We start from the raw sequence: 17,035 nt of genomic DNA, 5'->3' as shown, positions 1-17,035 counted from the left end.
TCAAACTTCACGCGCCAAGGTTAACGCCCGGGCCGATTCGGCAGGGCCAGCTCAGCAGAGCAATCTCGACCAATCCGCCTGGGGAAGATGGCCGCCCATGCATGGCTCACTATGGCGCCTATACAGAACGGAATGCAGGATCGTCGTTTTTAGTTTTGAATTGTTGACCCAAACTCTCTACGTCTCTTCTCGTCACTTTATAATAAGATACACTTGCTGCCAGTTCCGCCCTCACTGCTCATGCTGGATACCCTCTCTCTGGAACCCTTCAACATCTTTAACACCTTACCAAGGACCCCTGATTCTTAGTCCGCTTCCCTCCCTCCCCCATTAGCTCCTCGAGTTGTCAACTACTTCTGTTGTTTGTGTCCTTGTTGTTCGTGTCCAACCCGTTTCCACCATGGCCAGACCTGATCCCCACGAGCCTATTGCCATCATCGGCAGCGCCTGCCGCTTCCCCGGCGGCTCAGATACACCATCCAAGCTGTGGGAACTGCTACGCGAGCCACGAGATGTGCTCCAAGAAAAGATTGACCGAGCTCGGCGTTTCGACCCGTCCGCCTTCTTTCACCCAGACAACAACCATCACGGGACAACAAATGTCCAGTCTTCGTACCTCCTGGACGACGACCCGGCCAACTTCGACGGTGGCTTTTTCAACATATCCGCAGCTGAGATCGAGGCCATCGATCCACAGCAGAGAATGCTCATGGAAACAGTCTACGATTCATTATGCTCAGCTGGTCACACCATAGAAGGTTTGCGGGGCTCTTCCACCGCCGTCATGGTGGGCCTGATGGGAGACGACTGGTCCAATTTGGTCTACAGGGACCTGGAAGCCCTCCCCAAATATGCCGCCACAGGGGTAAGCCGCAGCGTCGTGTCGAATCGCCTGTCTTATTGTTTCGACTGGCGTGGGCCGTGCATGACCATCGACACTGCCTGTTCGTCCAGCATGGTGGCCGTCCACTTGGCTATCCAGGCTTTGCGCAATGGCGAGTCTCACATGGCCGTTGCCGCGGGAGCTAACCTGCTTCTTAGCCCTGGTAAGTCTTTTGGGGAAGCGACTTGGTGATTGAATGTTAGTTGACAATCTCGACTACTCCGTTAGCTATGTATGTTGCTGAGAGCAACCTACAAATGCTTTCGCCGAATGGGAGAAGCAGGATGTGGGACAAGAATGCGGACGGTTATGCTCGCGGAGAAGGGATTGCCTCCGTTATCCTCAAGCCACTGTCCGCTGCGATCCGGGATCGTGATCATATCGAATGCATCATCCGTGCCACGGGTGTCAACCAAGACGGTAAGACGCCCGGGCTGACCATGCCTAGCGCAGCAGCGCAAGCCGCTCTTATCCGGGACACGTACGCTCGCGCCGGTCTTGATCTTAGCAAGCCAGAAGACCGTCCACAGTTCTTCCATGCCCACGGCACCGGAACCCCTGCCGGAGACCCTCAGGAAGCCGAGGCCATTGCAAAGGCCTTCTATCCCCGGGGCGCTCCGGAAGGCGAGAAGCTGTACGTCGGGTCCATCAAAACTATCATTGGTCATACCGAAGGCACTGCGGGTTTAGCCAGCCTTGTTGGTACATCTCAGGCGTTACAGAACGGCATGATTCCTCCAAACCTACACTTCGCCGGGCTCAACCCTAAGATCGAACCCTTCTATGGTGGTTTGGAAGTCCCGACCGTGGCGAAGCCGTGGCCCGAACTCCTCCCGGGCCAACCACGGAGGGCAAGCATCAACAGCTTCGGTCAGTATTCCCACTGTCTTTTTTCTTTTTTTTTTTTTTTTTTTGTTCCCCCCCTTTGCCACCCCACATCCGGTGAGCAAGCATGAAACTGAGAATGGTATTTTGCAAAAAACAGGCTTCGGCGGCACAAACGCCCACGCTATTGTGGAATCCTACGACAACACCCTGAACGCCTCCACGACGCCACAGCCGGGCAGTTTATTCACTCCCATAACCATCTCCGCCGCGAGCGAAAACTCGCTGCGTGACCTTTTGTCGTCATATATTGGCTATCTCCGGGCCCACCCAGAAGTGCCACTGCAGGACTTCGCTCATACCCTACAGGAGAGACGTTCGACGCTTGCCCATCGTGCCTTCATCACGGCGTCAACCAACGAAGAGGCCGCCACCAAGATGACACAACTCCTCGCGCCGGAACGCTCCGATCAGTTGGGCACCAAGCACGGCAGCGTTACCGACCCGCGCCTGCTTGGCATCTTCACGGGCCAGGGCGCCCAGTGGCCGCGGATGGGGGCCATGCTGATCGAAATGTCGCCCTTTGCCGCGAGCCGGCTTGCTGAGCTTGACAGCTCCCTGAGCTCTCTGCCCGTGGACGACCGGCCGGCAACGACTCTGCGGGAAGAGCTGCTTGCCGATGCCGCAAGCTCCAGAATCGCCGAGGCAGCTCTGTCGCAGCCCCTGTGCACCGCCGTGCAGATCGTGCTGGTTGACTTGCTCCGCGCCGCCGGGATCAAGTTTTCGGCTGTCGTGGGCCACTCGTCAGGTATCTTCCAACCCTTCTTCAACTTATTCCGATCACGCATACTGACGATCCATGCTTCTAGGTGAGATTGCCGCCGCATACGCCGCAGGGTTCATCACGGCGCATGACGCGATCCGTGTCGCTTATTACCGTGGGCTGTATTCCAAGTTTGCCCTGTCCCCCAGAGGGCAGCCCGGTGCCATGATGGCTGTCGGAGCCTCGTTAGAAGAGGCCGCCGAGTTCTGTCAGCAAGAGGCATTTAACGGCAAGCTGCAGGTTGCGGCGTACAACTCGTCGTCGAGCGTGACGATCTCGGGCGACGAAGACGCCGTCGTGGAGGCCGTCGACACTCTGAAAAGGGAGGGCAAATTTGCCCGCCGGCTGAAGGTCAGCGTTGCCTATCACTCTGCTCACATGATTCCGTGCGCCGCTCCGTACCTCGCCGCCCTCGAGGCCGCCGTGGCCATCGCTCCGACCGAATCTCTTGCCGAGGATAGGCCCACCTGGTATTCTTCCGTCCATGGAGGCCGCGCCATGACGGCCGACGATCTCAGCCCGCAGTACTGGGTGGAGAACCTTACCGGTATGGTCCGCTTCGCCCCGGCGGTAACTGCTGCCGCGACAAATGGTGGTCCCTTCGACATGGCTCTCGAGGTCGGACCACATCCGGCGCTCAAGGGCCCTTGTCTGGGCACGCTAGAAGAAGCAGGAAATAAGATTCCTTATTTCGGGACTCTTTCTCGGGGAGGCAACGACATCACATACATGGCGGAAACTCTTGGGTTTGTCTGGGCCAAGCTTGGTCCACGGTCCGTCCTGTTCGACGCCTTCGAGATTGCCGTCTCAGGCACCGAGCCCGGAGCGCGCCGCTTCCTCCCAGACCTCCCCAAGTATCCCTTTGACCATTCCAGGCCGTCCTGGGCCATGACCCGCATCTCGGGTTCTTATGGCGCTTCGGCTCTCGCGCCGCCTCACCCACTCCTGGGTAAACGCCAGGCTGAACAGGAGACGCCGCTTGAGATCCGGTGGCGAAACATTTTCAAACTCAAGGAATTGTCTTGGATGAGCGGCCACAAGCTCCAGGATCAGATTGTGGTTCCGGCCGCGGCCTTTGTGGCTATGGCGGTGGAAGCCATCACTGCCGTCGCTGCTGGTAACGGGCTGAGCATTTCCCTGATTACCCTGGAGGACCTCTCGATTGACCGCGGTATTGCCTTCGACGACGACGCTTCCAACATCGAGGTTGTCTTCTCCGTCAGTGTGAACCAGCGCAATGACCAGAGCATCCGGGCCAGCTTCTCTTGCTCCTCGGGCCCTGCCCACTATGCCGGGAAGCCCCTGCTGCTCAACGCTCGAGGGACTATCACGGCCATGTTTGGGGAGCCGGACGCGGACCAGCTTCCTTTCGTCCAGAAGGAAGACTGGAATCTGACTTCTATTGAGGTGGACCGCTTTTATGAACAGTTCGACAATCTCGGATATGGTTACGCGCAGCCGTTCCGCGGCGTGCGGTCCATCGACCGTCGGACCGGCTACGCCATCGGAACTATTGAGAACCAATGCGGCTCCAACTGGGAGGACCAACAGTTCCTTATCCATCCCGGCCTTCTAGACACGGCATTCCAGACTTCTTCTGCGGCCTTCACCTGTCCCGGAGACGGCCGCCTCTGGGCCGTCTACATCCCGGCCCGGATCAAGCGCCTGACCATCAACCCGCACTTTTCCGTCGCTGGCGGTAGCCAGGGGTCCGAGATCTTTCCCTGGGAGTCTGCGGTCACGAGTTACAAGGATGCGCGGACCACACTCGACATCAACCTGTTCTCGCCGGACGATGCCCACACCTTTGTGCAGATCGAAGGCCTCGAGCTCATGCCGCTCACCCCGGGCCGGCCCGAGGACGACACTCCCCTCTTTACTCGGTTCGAGTACTGCGTCGACCAGCCAAATGGCGAACTCGCAGCCTCGACGGACGGTGCCCTGTCTGCCGAAGACATCGAGCATGCCATCACGGCCGAGAGAGTGGCTCTTTACTACCTACGCCGCTTACTCGAAGCGATCACGCCCGAGGAGAAGGCCAGCGCGTTGCCCCATTACCAACAGCTTCTGGACTGGGCTGAACGTGCGGTTGAACTGGTAAAGAGCAGAAGAAATGCCTCGGTTCCAGCGACATATGCGAACGATACCAAGGAAACAATCAGTGCTCTTCTTGCCAGGTATGCACAACCCCTTTTTAACATGCCAATTTTGCCTCGGTCCTTGTGCTAACCATGTCTTTGATCAGAAACTCTCAACGGGCCGACCTTCGGCTCTTAAAAACCGTTGGTGCGAGCCTCCCAGATGCCGTACGGTCTGGTTCAAGCATTGTCGAGCACATGGTTCAGGACGATCTTCCGGACTTCGGCCGGAACGCGGCCAATGGCCAACTCTCGTGCATGGTGGCCCAGATTGGTCACCGCTACCCGCACGCTAATGTTCTCGAGATAAGAGCCGGGAAGGGCGAATCCACGGGCTACGTTCTTAATGCCCTTGGTTCCGCTTTCTCTACCTACACCTACACCGACGCATCCGAGGACTCGTTCGAGGCGGCCCAGGAGCGTTTCCGGGAGTATTCCAGCCGCATGGTTTTCCGCAAGTACGACATTGAGCAGCCCCCTGCAGCCCAAGGCTTCACTGAGGGATATTACGACGTTGTGTTTGCTTCCGGCCTCCTCAACGGCACCGCGCAGCCGGACGAAGTCATCTCGAACGCTCGCCATCTGTTGAAGCCTGGAGGCTATTTGATTACGCTGGAACGGACCAGTAACGACAACCTTGCCGCCGGTCTAACCATGGGAAGCTTGCCGAGCTGGTGGGCGGGGACCGGGCCGGCGTTGAGCCTGTCGAGATGGGATGAACTCCTGGTGAAGTCCGGCTTCAGCGGAGTCGACACGGATACACCTCCGACCCATAGGCTGAACCCTTATACCGTCTTCGCTGCCCAGGCGGTCAATGAGCGCATTGAGCTGCTCCGGTCTCCCCTCGAGAGTGCCCCCGAAACCCCCGCGCCACGGCTCGTCATCTTGGGTGGTCAGACGCTTGCCGTGCAGCGGGCGATTCGTGGCCTCAAAGCGCTGCTGCGGTCGCGGTTCGAACAGATCGATGTAGTCAACGCCGTCGAAAGCCTCGATGACAACACCATGATTCCCGGGAGCTCTGTCTTGTCTGTCACCGAATTAGACGAGCCCGTGTTTGCAGCCATTTCTCCCGTCAAACTAGAGGGTCTTAAGGCGCTTTGGCGTTCTGCGGGCACAGTGTTGTGGGTGACACGCAGGGCGAGAACCGAGGAGCCGCTGTCATTCATGAGCCACGGCCTCTGCCGCGTGGTCAAGTACGAGTATCCCAACGTCTCGCTGCAGGTGCTTGACTTGGATGTGCTCGACGCGAAGACTCCGGAGCTGATTGCCGAGGAGTTTATCCGCACGGCGGCCCTAAAGAAGTGGGCGAAGGAGGCCAAGGACAGCGATATCTTGTGGTCGTCCGAGCCCGAGGTGAGCATAGAGTCCGGCAAGCGACTCATCCCGCGCCTCTACAAGTTTGCCGAGGCGAATGACCGGTATAAACCCGCTCGCCGCACGCTCATGAAGTCGGTCGACCCCCTGAAGACGTCCGTTGTTCTCGCCGCGTTGGCCACGGCCCATCCTACGAACTCCGGGCCCCATCGCCGCTGCGTCTACCACCGCCGCCCCCATCCTCCCTTTCCCCAACAACCACCACCAGCACCGTCACCGTGTCCATCTCCCACATGCTGCTCCAGGCGATCGAGCTCGCCTGTAACGCACGCGTGTTCCTCTGCGTGGGCATCGACCAAGCCGCCGGCAACGCAGTCCTGGCCGTGACGCACACAGCCGAGTCCCGGCCTACCATTCCCGCGGGTTGGACTGTCCCCCTGCCCTCCGACGCCGACCTGGAAAAAGCGGTCGCCGCCGTTGCCGCCCAACTCGTCGCCTCCACCATCCTCTCCCTCGCCCAATCCGGAAGCGCCGTCCTCGTGCACGAGCCGGACGTCCTGGTCGCCGCCGCGCTCACTCAACAGGCCGCAAAGACACAGATCGAGGTCGTAATCACAACCGCCACCACCACCAGCAACAACAACAACAACACATGGCATCACATCCACAGCAAACTATCTTCCCGCGCCATCAAAAAGATCCTCCCCTCCCACCTCTCCGTCTTTGCCGATCTGTCCCAGACCGCGCACGCCGCGCCCGCAGGCAAGCTCATCGCCAAGTGCCTGCCCACCGCGTGCGCCTCGTTCGGCGCGGCCCGCTTCTACGGCACGACCGCGCAGACGCCCACCTGGCTGGCCGCCGAGAGCGTGGCCGCGGCGCTGGCCGGTGCCTGGCGTGGCGTGCAACAACAACAAGGCGGCGGTGGTGGTGGTTGGAGCGCGATGGAGATGGAGAGGGATGGCCGCCCCGCGGTCCTGTCCCTGCGGGATGTCCCGGCCAGGTCGGTGTTTGGATCCCCGCTTGCTGTGGTAAGTTGGTCGGGGGGGTGGTCCTGTGTCGGTTCGGGTTGAGGCGGTGGATGAGGGGGCGATCTTCCGGCCGGATAGGACTTACTGGTTGGTGGGCATGGCTGGTAGTATGGGGCAGGGGCTGTGCAAGTGGATGATCGAGCATGGCGCCAGGTATGTGGTTCTCTCCAGCCGGCGGCCCAAGCCGTTGCATCCCGGCTTTCTGGGGTTTGCGCAGAGCATGGGCGCTACGGTGGAGGTGCTCCCGCTCGACGTGACCAGCAAGGACGCTGTGTTCGAGTGCCATCGGCAGATGGCTGAGATTCTGCCTCCTGTAGGCGGGGTTGCCATGGGGGCCATGGTTCTGGATGACTCGCTGTTTGAGGGGCTCTCGTTCGAGGCCCTGACCAGAGTGCTCGAGCCCAAGGTGGCCGGCACGCGTAACCTCGACGCCCTGTTCCACACCACCCCACTGGACTTCTTCATCGTCTTTTCCTCGCTGGTGTGCGCCACGGGCAACAGCGGCCAGAGCAACTACGTTGCTGCCAACATGTACATGGCGGCGGTTGCCCAGCACCGCAAACGGCGCGGTCTGGCCGGCTCCGCCATCTCCCTCGGCTCCGTCATGGGTGTCGGTGTCGTGGAGCGGACCGAGGGGCTGACTAGCGAGTACTTTATCAACCTGGGGACACGGAACGTCTCGGAGCAGGACGTCCAACAGCAGTTTGCCGAGGCCATTCGGGTCGGGCATCCGGATTGCGATGAGGCTGCCGACATCGTGGCCGGGCTGGTGCCCATCTACGCCGATACCGAGGCCAAAGCCCAATATCGTGATGATCCCAAGTTTGGCCACATCATCATGCACCGGGCCGGTGCTAGCGACAAGTCTGGCAGGCCGCGCGTTACGCTCCCGGTCCGTGTTCAGTTGCCAGAGGTGAAGAGCCGGGCTGAGGCGATGGAGGTGATCAAGGGTGAGTGTCTCTTCCTCTAATCCTACCTTTTTGTTTGCCACTACAAACTTGATGCTAACACAGATGCTTCTACCTAGCATCTTTTATCTTCCGGCTCAAGCGTATCTTGATGATTGCGCAGAGCGATGCCGTCCACGAGAACCTCTCTCTCGTCGAGCAAGGCATGGACTCCTTGATGGCCGTCGAAGTCCGCTCGTGGTTTCTAAACGAGATGGAGGTGGATATTCCAACCCTCAAGATCCTCGGCGGCAGCACGATCGGCGACCTGCTCGTCGAGGCAGTGGGCCGCATGCCGGTTTCGATCATGGACCTGAGCACCCTCCCTAGCGCTGGGGCCGGGGATAGCACGAAGGAGGCCGAAGTGAAGCCGAAGCCGAAGCCGAAGCCTCAATCGGTCACATCTCCGCCGCCAGAGGTCGAAGACCTTCGGGCCTCTGTGTCATCCTTGACCTCGTCCTCTTCCGAGTCGACAACTCCCGGTGATATGAGCCCCTCACGCAGCGCAGAGCTAGTACGGACGCCGGAGACCCAGTCAACCGAGCCTAGCACCCCGGTAGATACCCCAAGTGAGCTTTCTCTCCATCATGAGAAGCCTACTTTGAGAACCGCCACGAGTACCGAAAAGGAACGGACCGTCCCCATATCGCACAGCCAAAGAGGGTTCTGGTTCCTTCAGGACGACCTCAAAGACAAGGCCACCTTCAACATGACGGTCATGTTCAAGCTCACCGGGCATATGGATGTGCCGCGGCTTGAGAGAGCTGTGCAGACGCTGGGTCGTCGCCACGAGGCTTTGAGAACCAGGTATTTTGTGTCGGACGAGGAGGGCGGGAGAGCCGTCATGCAAGGCATCCTCGAGGGAGACTCCCCTGTTCGCCTTGTGCACAAGCGTCTCGCAGCGGAATCTGACGCGTACGACGCGTTGAACAAGATGCACAGCCACGAATGGGATCTTGGCTCGTGGGAGGCTGCCAGGATTCACCTCCTGACGGTGGATGACAACACGCACTTTCTGCTTGCCGGAGGCCACCACATTTCTTGGGATGGCTACAGCTTTAGCGTCCTGTTCGTTGATCTAGAAGCAGCTTACTCGGGAAAGCCGCTCGGCCCTCTTGGTCCTGAGAACCAATTCTGGGCCGCTACCCAGGCGCAGATCGACCTGCAGAAGACGGGGGGGATGAAGAGCACGCTCGATGAGCTTCGCGGCATCATTGATCCGAACCGCCCGCCCATCTCGCTTTTCCCCTTTGCGAAGTCTCCGACGCGGCCGGCCGTGAGCGAGTTTGCCCAGTTTGAGGCCAAAGCGACGCTCCCGCCGGGGGTCGTTTCCAAACTCCGACAGGTTGCCCGGACAAACCGCTCGACCATGTTCCACCTCTACCTCGCCGCCATCCAAGGCCTTGTACTCCGCCTGCTCCCAGATACAGACGACTTCTTTGTTGGCATTGCCGACGCGAACCGCCTCGACCGCCGTTTCATCGGAAGCCTGGGCCTCTTCCTGAACCTGCTCCCTGTCCATTTCAAGCGCGGCGGCCAGGGCACCAGGGTCAGTAACCTGATCCAGGGGGCGCGTGACGCCGCCTACGGCGCCCTCCAGCGGTCGAGCGTGCCTTGGGGTGTCGTCCTCGACGAGCTCAAGATCCCGCGCGTCAGCGGCCACTCGCCCGTCTTCCAGCTCTTCTTCAACTACAACCAGGTCGTCCATGAGCGGTCGACGTTTGGGGGTTGTAAGCTCAGCGACGAGTCGTGGTTAGATGCGGGCACCGGCTATGACTTTGCCCTGGGCGCCACCGACAACCCCAAAGGCGAGTCGAGGCTGTCCCTCCGGCTTTCGGCGGGCACGTACACCCAGGAAAGCACTGAGCTCCTAATGCGGTCCTTCGTGAATGTGCTCGAGACCTTTGCGGCGGGTATCGACTGCGAGGCTGCCGACCTGCCGGCCTATGCTCCCCGGGATATCGAGTTGGGCCTCGAGGCTGGTAAAGGTGAGATGAAGAGTTGCTATAGTATCCAAGCGTGATATTACGGGAGAACTAGAGACTAATATGTGTCACAGGGCCGGAAACCACACTCGAGTGGCCTCTCACTCTGCCGCACCGCATCGATCAAATGGTCGAGACCCACGGATCCGCGCCGGCCTTGAAGGATGGTCTAGGTGACGACCTAACTTACGAGCAGATGGCATACCGCGTACATGTCATCGCCGCCAGTCTTGTTGCCGCTGGGGCAGGCGACGGCGCAGTTGTAGGCGTCTTCCAGACCCCATCCGCCGACTGGATCTGCTCTCTGCTGGCCATCATGAGGGTCGGCGCAATTTACGTGCCCCTCGATCTTCACAGCTCGATGGACCGGCTGGCCACCATCACGAGGCTTGCAAAGCCGGGTTTCCTGCTAGTTAACGCGACCACATCCTCTCAAACCGACGGACTTAATCTCCCCGAGGCCGTGAAGATCGTCGTTTCCGACTTGTCGGGGGGCGAGGCCAAGGCCTACGCCGTCCCTAACCAGGCAAAGCCCGACTCGACTGCTCTCATGCTCTTTACCAGTGGCACGAGCGGACAACCCAAGGGAGTCCTGCTGACGCACGCTAACTTGCGCGCTCAGGTCGAAGGACACTCTCGCGCCTGCGGTCTACCATCCCTGGTCAGCGTGGTTCTGCAGCAAAGCATCTACAGTTTTGACATGTCGGTCGACCAGACTTTCACCGCACTCGCACACGGCGGCTGTCTTGTGGTGGTGCCCGCTGACAAGCGTGGAGACCCGGAATCTGTCACCGCCCTTATGGCTGAGCATGGTGTTACCTACACCTTGGCCACACCGGCCGAGTACAACACGTGGTTCAGTTATGCGCGCGATAACCTGGCCCGCTGTCAGGCATGGCAAGCAGCGCTGTCCGGTGGAGAACATCTTCAGCGCGGACTTGTCGGCCAGTTCGCCGACCTTGCGCGCGAGCAGGTCCCCGGGTTGCGGCTCTTCAACGCTTACGGCCCGACCGAGGTGACCGCCGCGGCTACCGGGGGAGAGGTCAAACATAGCGATCCGGAGCTGGAATACCCAATCTCGGTTGGATCCGTGTTGCCCAACTACCGGATGGCCGTGGTCGATGACCGGATGCAGACGATGCCGGTGGGCGTGGCCGGCGAGATATGCGTCGGCGGACCGGGTGTGGCCCGCGGCTATCTGCCGTCCCCCGGCGTGACTCAGGATAGCTTCATTCCCGGCGCCAACATCCACCCATCGCTAGCTGAGACCGGTACATGGTATCGCACCGGCGACCTCGGCGTCCTCCGAGCAAGCGGCACCGTCGACATCATCGGCCGCATCTCCGGTGACAACCAAGTCAAGCTCCGCGGATTCCGCGTCGAGCTACAGGAGGTGGAAGCTGTGCTCCTCACAGCCGCGAACGGCGCGCTCTCACACGCGATCGTCACAGCCCGCGGCGAGGGCGAGGGCCGCTTCCTAGCGGCGCACGTCGTGTTCGGGCTTGAGGTACCCCATGACCGCCGCCCCGGCCTCACCCAGCGCCTCGAATCGGGACTCCCACTCCCCTCCTACATGCAGCCCACCGTGGTCATACCCATCGACAACATCCCCCTAACCAAGCACGGCAAGTTCGACCGCGCCGCGATCCAGGCCCTGTCGCTCCCAGCCAAGCCCAACCCGACCACCGTCGCCGCCGCCGAGCTGACCGCGGAGGCGAGAATGGCCGCGCTGTGGCGCAAGGTCATCCCGCACGGCATCCAGGCGGCGCTTACGCCCGAGACGGGCTTCTTCGAGGCCGGCGGCACCTCCATCCTCCTGGTGAAGCTCCGGGCCCTCATCAAGACCGAGTTCCGCTACGCGCCCCGTCTGGCGGAGCTGATGAACGGCAACACGTTGGGTGGTATGGCCAAGGTCGTCGAGTCCCGCATGCCCCCGCGGGCCCTGGGCGGGAAGGCGGAAGTGTCTGGGCCGGCGCCCCCGGGGTTGGTGGTTCCCCCTGGCAGCTCTGCGGATGGTGGTGTAGCAGACGCAGAGGCAGGCCAGTTGGAGAATTAGGTTGAGGGAGGGTGGATTTGTGCGTTGTGAGACGTTGGGGTTGGGTTTGTTTTCGGTTAAGGGGTGTTGGTGGCAGAGCGGTTTTGTGGGTTGGGTTGGGGATAAGGGTCAATAGCGAGTTATGAATTGTTTAAAAGATGATCTGGGAACCTTCGGATAGAGGATAAAAGCTTTCTCTTAGTTTTTTTTTTTTTTTTTTTTCCTTGGCTTTTCTCTTCTATCTCAATTTCATAGCCACTCAGTCTGCACTGATGAATGATGATAAGAACTTCTTAACCTACCTTCTGTTTCTAATACTGAGTACAAGGCATCAGCATTGCTTCGCATATGTTCTTCAGGGGCACGATCCTAGACTACCAAGGTAAAACTACGGCGGAAACTAATGAAAAGCCCCTCCCTTGCCCAACCGTCCCGGCTCATAAACGGTGCCGTGGTAACCAACATGATGCCCATGTCATGGGCCGGTCGAAGCTTATGAGACTGTAGACCAAAGGGGGTGGACGTGGAGAATGAGGCGGTCAAGGCCACGGCGGCGCTGGAAGGGGCTGGTAACTGGTTTGGACCACGGCGATATCTTACCGGTCAATCTTCTATGGAACGAGGAAGTTGGGGACGTGATGCGGATCGATTTTAAGAGCACATTTGACAAACCGAAGCCGTCTGCTCAAGCCAACCTTGTACTCGACACTCTTACAGCGGGGGCGTATCATTAAACTCATCCAACAGGCCCGGCGGCACCCGGATCCCAGCGATGCCCACCTCCTCAAGCCACCCCCTAATCTCCTTCTCCTCCTCCCCATCCACACTCACACCCACCGCGCCCACATTCTCCTCCAAGTACCTCACATTCTTGGTCCCCGGAATCGGAATCACATCCTCCCCCTGCGCTATCAACCACGCCATGGTCAACTGCCCCGGGCGAGCACCCCTTCCGCCTCGCCATCTCACCAAACCGCTCCACCAACAACAAATTCTTCGCAAAATTCTCCTCACTAAACCGCGGCATCAGCCTGCGCAGATCCCCCGGCTCGAAATCGTCGGGCGACCGCAGCCGGCCTGTCATGATGCCGCGCCCCAGCGGCGCGTACGCAAACACCGAGAATGCCCAGGCTCGCGGCAGGCGCGCAGCGGTGTGGCGCTCTCGGACCCTCGATCTCCAGCGCCCAGGGAGAATACTCGACTTGGTAGGCGGCGAGGGGCGCGATGGCGCTCGCGCGGTGCAGGGTGGCCGCGGAGCAGGCGGATATGCCCGATGTGTTTGAATTTTGTTTTCTCTGTGGGGAGTGGGGGTTGGGGTTGGTTAGGGTTTGATATGGGCAAGGAAAAGGGGGAGAGGGAGGGGGGTGACAGGTACCTACTGTTGTAGCTTGACCAACTCCGCCATCGTCTTCTCAATCGGCGTCTTATTGTCCACGCGGTGTATGTAATACAGATCAATGCATGACACCCCCAGCCTCTTCAGACTCTTCTCACACTGCTGCCGGCAGTACTCGGGCGAGCTGTCGACCAACAGGCCGCGGCTGCCGTCTTCGCGAACCCCCACAGTGAGCCCGAACTTGGTGGCCAGAAAGATGTCGTCCCTGCGCTCCGGGTGCCGCGCAAACCACTTGCCCAACAGGTCCTCGCTGTCGCCGTACATGTCGGCCGAGTCCCAGTTGGTGCAGCCCAGCTCCCAAGCCCGGTCGAGCACCTTGAGCCGGTCTTCGTCGGGGCTGCAGGGTGCATGGATGGGTTAGCTAATGCCACAAGGGCCAGAGTGCAGTTATCTAACTCACCCTACTGAGCCGTACGCCGTGCTGAGGCCCATGAGGCCGAAGCCGATGGCCGTTATCTCGGGGCCGTCTCTGCCCAGCTTGCGGGTCGGAAGTTTCACGGGTGGTGCCATGTTGCCTTTGCTACCTGAATAATGTGACGAGCCAAAAAGGTGGAAGAGATGAAACCAGGGTCTTATAGGGGAATTTGGAACTTGGAAGCATGTGAAGTGTTGTCCGGATAAGCATATCCCGGAACGCCGGTTGTGTTTCATTCCTCGGACAGCTCCGTCCCGGCCACTAATATACGCCCGGTTGCGTTCCCGGTGTGGGGGTGGCGCCTGGGACTTGGAAAACGCGGGCGCGGAAAAGAGACAACCTTTTTTGTCATCCACAATCCGATGCAGTGAATCTACCATTCATCTCGCCAAGGTTTCCACGTTCAACCTCAGGATGCGCGTACTTCCAGCGCTCTGGCAATATAAAATCACAAACCTTGGTTGAGCTGGGCTTAGCTGCGATGCCTGGGGTTATTTTGAGCTTACAATAGCCAAATACCCCTTGGGCGCCTTTCCACATTGTTGCGCATGCGGTGCTTGTCCTACCCATAGTGAGGAGCAGTAATTCGTCCAGTCACATCAAAATCCGAGCCACGGTCGGATTTGCGGAATAGGTAACACATTATGCGTTGCTTGGAGCTGGGGTATGTCGAGCATCTCAAGCAGGAGCATGACCCCCGTTTACTCTCGGCGGGATTCGGATGGTGGTCAGATCACGGGCTCAGTTTGCTGACTGCTTGTCCTGACAGCCAATATGAGCAGGGCAAAGGTCTCCGTGAGGATCTCTGTACGACTTTCCCGATCGACATCTTGTGTCCCCCTCTAAATGCAACCTTGTTGTCACCCAGGCCCCTCCCTCATTGGCCGTCACACTGCTTCAGCACAGCACAAGCTGCCTGCGCGTGCCCAGCTCCCGGCGCCACGATGCCATCCGCTTGGCTCTCGATTTTCGACATTGCCTTGGGCTTAGCTCGCCAAGAGCTGAAGCCGAATGTCTAAGCCCAATGTGCGCTTAGCGTGATGTCTTGTTGATCTCTGCAGCCTCTCATCCCGGCCCCTTACTCGGGGCCAGCCGAAATGGTGCTGGCACCGAGTCTACCGCTGACTACCTGCAGAAGGGCGGTCATGAGGCGGCCAACGAGGCAGCGACGACGCTTCATGCGAGCCATTTAAGACTACCAGCCCTCGCTTGTCGATCGGACACGGTCCCATTGTTTTTTCTCCTTTGTGTTGCCGAACTTGCCGTTTCAACGTGGAGAGTAGAGACAAAAACAACGACGACGAGGACAGCTGAAAATCAGAAACTTCGACGCTGAGTAAAGCCTTCACAATGGCAACCCCCTTAGACCCAGAACACCCCAGTATAACCCGACCGGGTCCGCCAAAACGCCTTATTTTGTGCTGCGATGGGACATGGATGGACTCCTTGGGCTCAAAAGGGTGAGCGATTTCTTCACGGCTCAACTCGATGACCTCACTGACAAAAGAAGCGAACCACCGTCCAATGTCACCCGTATCTCGCGTGTTTTTCGTCGGACCTGTAGCGATGGCACACACCAAGTCATCAACTACTTCCCCGGTGTCGGCACCGCCAACCCCATCGACCGTTTCATGGGCGGTGCGTTCGGCATGGGCTTGGATCAGGTGCGTCCCCTGGCTATCCCTTGTTCGCAACAGCTGCTGACATGCACAGGATATCCGTGAGGTGTATAATTTTATCTGTGCCAACTACGTCGACGGTGATGCCATTGTATTGATAGGGTTTTCCCGAGGCGCCTTCACAGCCCGCTCTGTCGCGGATCTCATCGCCTCCATCGGCCTGCTTACCCCTCAGGGCCATGACCACTTTTATGCTATCTTTGACGACTACGAGAACATGGGCAACCCGGGCCGCCATACCGACTATTACGTTGTTCCCGGTCTGCCTAAGTATGACGGCTCGCATGGCCAAGCCAAGATCGAGTGGGAGAATGCCCGTATGCGCAAGTACAAGCAGGGCTTAAGAGAGGTTGGTTTCTGCGCCCGGCGAAGTCGGAGGCCCTTGCTAAGCTGGCGCAGTTGAGGTACACACGCGATACCTACCACGACGGGGTGACCGAGATCAGGATTAAGGCTCTCGCGGTCTGGGATACAGTGGGCACACTTGGGATACCACCTGCCCCTGTGATCGGTGTTCGCGGGTCCGCCGACCAATAAGTGCCCCTTCCCCTGAGATGCAATGAGAAAAACACTAACATATCCTGCACATGGACCTTCACCAACACCCAAATCTCCAACAAGGTAGAGAACGCATTCCAGGCGCTCGCCCTCGACGAGCCGCGGTACGCGTTTCGCCCGTCGTTGTGGGAGTGCCTCCCCGGAAGTCCCACGAATCTAAAGCAGGTCTGGTTCCCGGGGAATCACGGCAACGTCGGTGGTGGTTGGCACGATCAACAAATATCCGACATCACCCTGGCTTGTAAGTGGCCCAACTCCCTCCCATTCTCCAGACCATAAGCCCCTAACCATTTATCTCTCTTCCCAGGGATGTGCGACCAGCTCTCAACCCTCGGTCTCGAGTTCAACTTCCCCCGCCTAACCACCTTCTTCCACGATACCCTCCGCTTCTCCGCCGCGCACCCCTTTCCCTACGCCCCAGGCGGCAGCGGCAACGGCAGGCCCTTCTTACCCCCCATCCCCAAAATCCCAGTCGACTCCCTCAAACGCTCCCTCAGCAAGCTCCTCCGCGGGAACAAACGCGCCTCTACCGCCTCCCCCAAACCCAAACCCACCACCACCCGGATGAACCTTATCACAACCGATGGCATGTCACAACGGCTACAGAACTGAAAGGTCGGCTTGGAATTGATCATCCTTGACGTCTACGGCAAGAAGTCTTCAATCGACTCGGTCATCGCGGGCATGCAAAAAGTATCCCTAGATCGGCCTCTGACCGAACCACTTTTTGAAGGTAAAAATGTGTCTCCCAGCCAGCGCTTTGGTTATGGTGAGAATTCTCTGACCGGAAACATCATCTCGCACCTTACCGATCACTATGACGAGATCTCCCTCCCGACCAGTGTACTCTGCTCCAAGAAAGTGAGCATAATCCCGTGAGGGTTACCACCAATCTCTCTGCATTGATGTATACACATGTTGCAAATAGATCTCCGAATACCCTCCCGCCTCTTCGGAATGAAGAAGTGTGCTCAGACCTATGCTCCCTTTCAAAATGTGATTAATACTA

General features: G+C 59.1%; 4 protein-coding genes across 4 annotated transcripts; 3 read left to right on the top strand and 1 right to left on the bottom strand.

Annotated features, from left to right (window-relative positions):
• Positions 1 to 400: 400 nt before the first annotated feature.
• On the top strand, positions 401 to 11,999 carry CHGG_05358 (uncharacterized protein; the record flags this gene model as incomplete). The annotated part of the gene is made up of 9 exons (XM_001221452.1): positions 401 to 1,046; positions 1,112 to 1,753; positions 1,869 to 2,516; positions 2,578 to 4,708; positions 4,777 to 6,202; positions 6,289 to 7,011; positions 7,130 to 7,961; positions 8,039 to 9,946; positions 10,018 to 11,999. 9 exons carry the CDS (start codon positions 401 to 403, stop codon positions 11,997 to 11,999), a joined length of 10,938 nt encoding a protein of 3,645 aa, XP_001221453.1.
• A 775-nt stretch (positions 12,000 to 12,774) lies between these two features.
• CHGG_05357 (uncharacterized protein) lies at positions 12,775 to 13,884 on the bottom strand (the record flags this gene model as incomplete). The annotated part of the gene is made up of 3 exons (XM_001221451.1): positions 12,775 to 13,273; positions 13,358 to 13,711; positions 13,775 to 13,884. The coding sequence occupies 3 exons, from the start codon at positions 13,882 to 13,884 to the stop codon at positions 12,775 to 12,777; spliced, it is 963 nt and encodes a 320-aa protein (XP_001221452.1).
• A 549-nt stretch (positions 13,885 to 14,433) lies between these two features.
• Positions 14,434 to 14,779, top strand: CHGG_05356 (uncharacterized protein; the record flags this gene model as incomplete). The annotated part of the gene is made up of 3 exons (XM_001221450.1): positions 14,434 to 14,453; positions 14,559 to 14,596; positions 14,658 to 14,779. The coding sequence occupies 3 exons, from the start codon at positions 14,434 to 14,436 to the stop codon at positions 14,777 to 14,779; spliced, it is 180 nt and encodes a 59-aa protein (XP_001221451.1).
• Positions 14,780 to 15,139: 360 nt separating this feature from the next.
• On the top strand, positions 15,140 to 16,638 carry CHGG_05355 (uncharacterized protein; the record flags this gene model as incomplete). Its single annotated transcript, XM_001221449.1, has 5 exons — positions 15,140 to 15,249; positions 15,300 to 15,453; positions 15,503 to 15,817; positions 16,033 to 16,267; positions 16,334 to 16,638. The coding sequence occupies 5 exons, from the start codon at positions 15,140 to 15,142 to the stop codon at positions 16,636 to 16,638; spliced, it is 1,119 nt and encodes a 372-aa protein (XP_001221450.1).
• Positions 16,639 to 17,035: the final 397 nt, after the last annotated feature.

This window comes from Chaetomium globosum, genomic scaffold, assembly GCF_000143365.1.
Source record: "Chaetomium globosum CBS 148.51 scaffold_3 genomic scaffold, whole genome shotgun sequence".
Taxonomy (NCBI): Eukaryota; Fungi; Ascomycota; class Sordariomycetes; order Sordariales; family Chaetomiaceae; genus Chaetomium; species Chaetomium globosum.
Note: the sequence above shows the minus strand (reverse complement) of the source record. Positions and strands in the feature narration are given on the sequence as shown.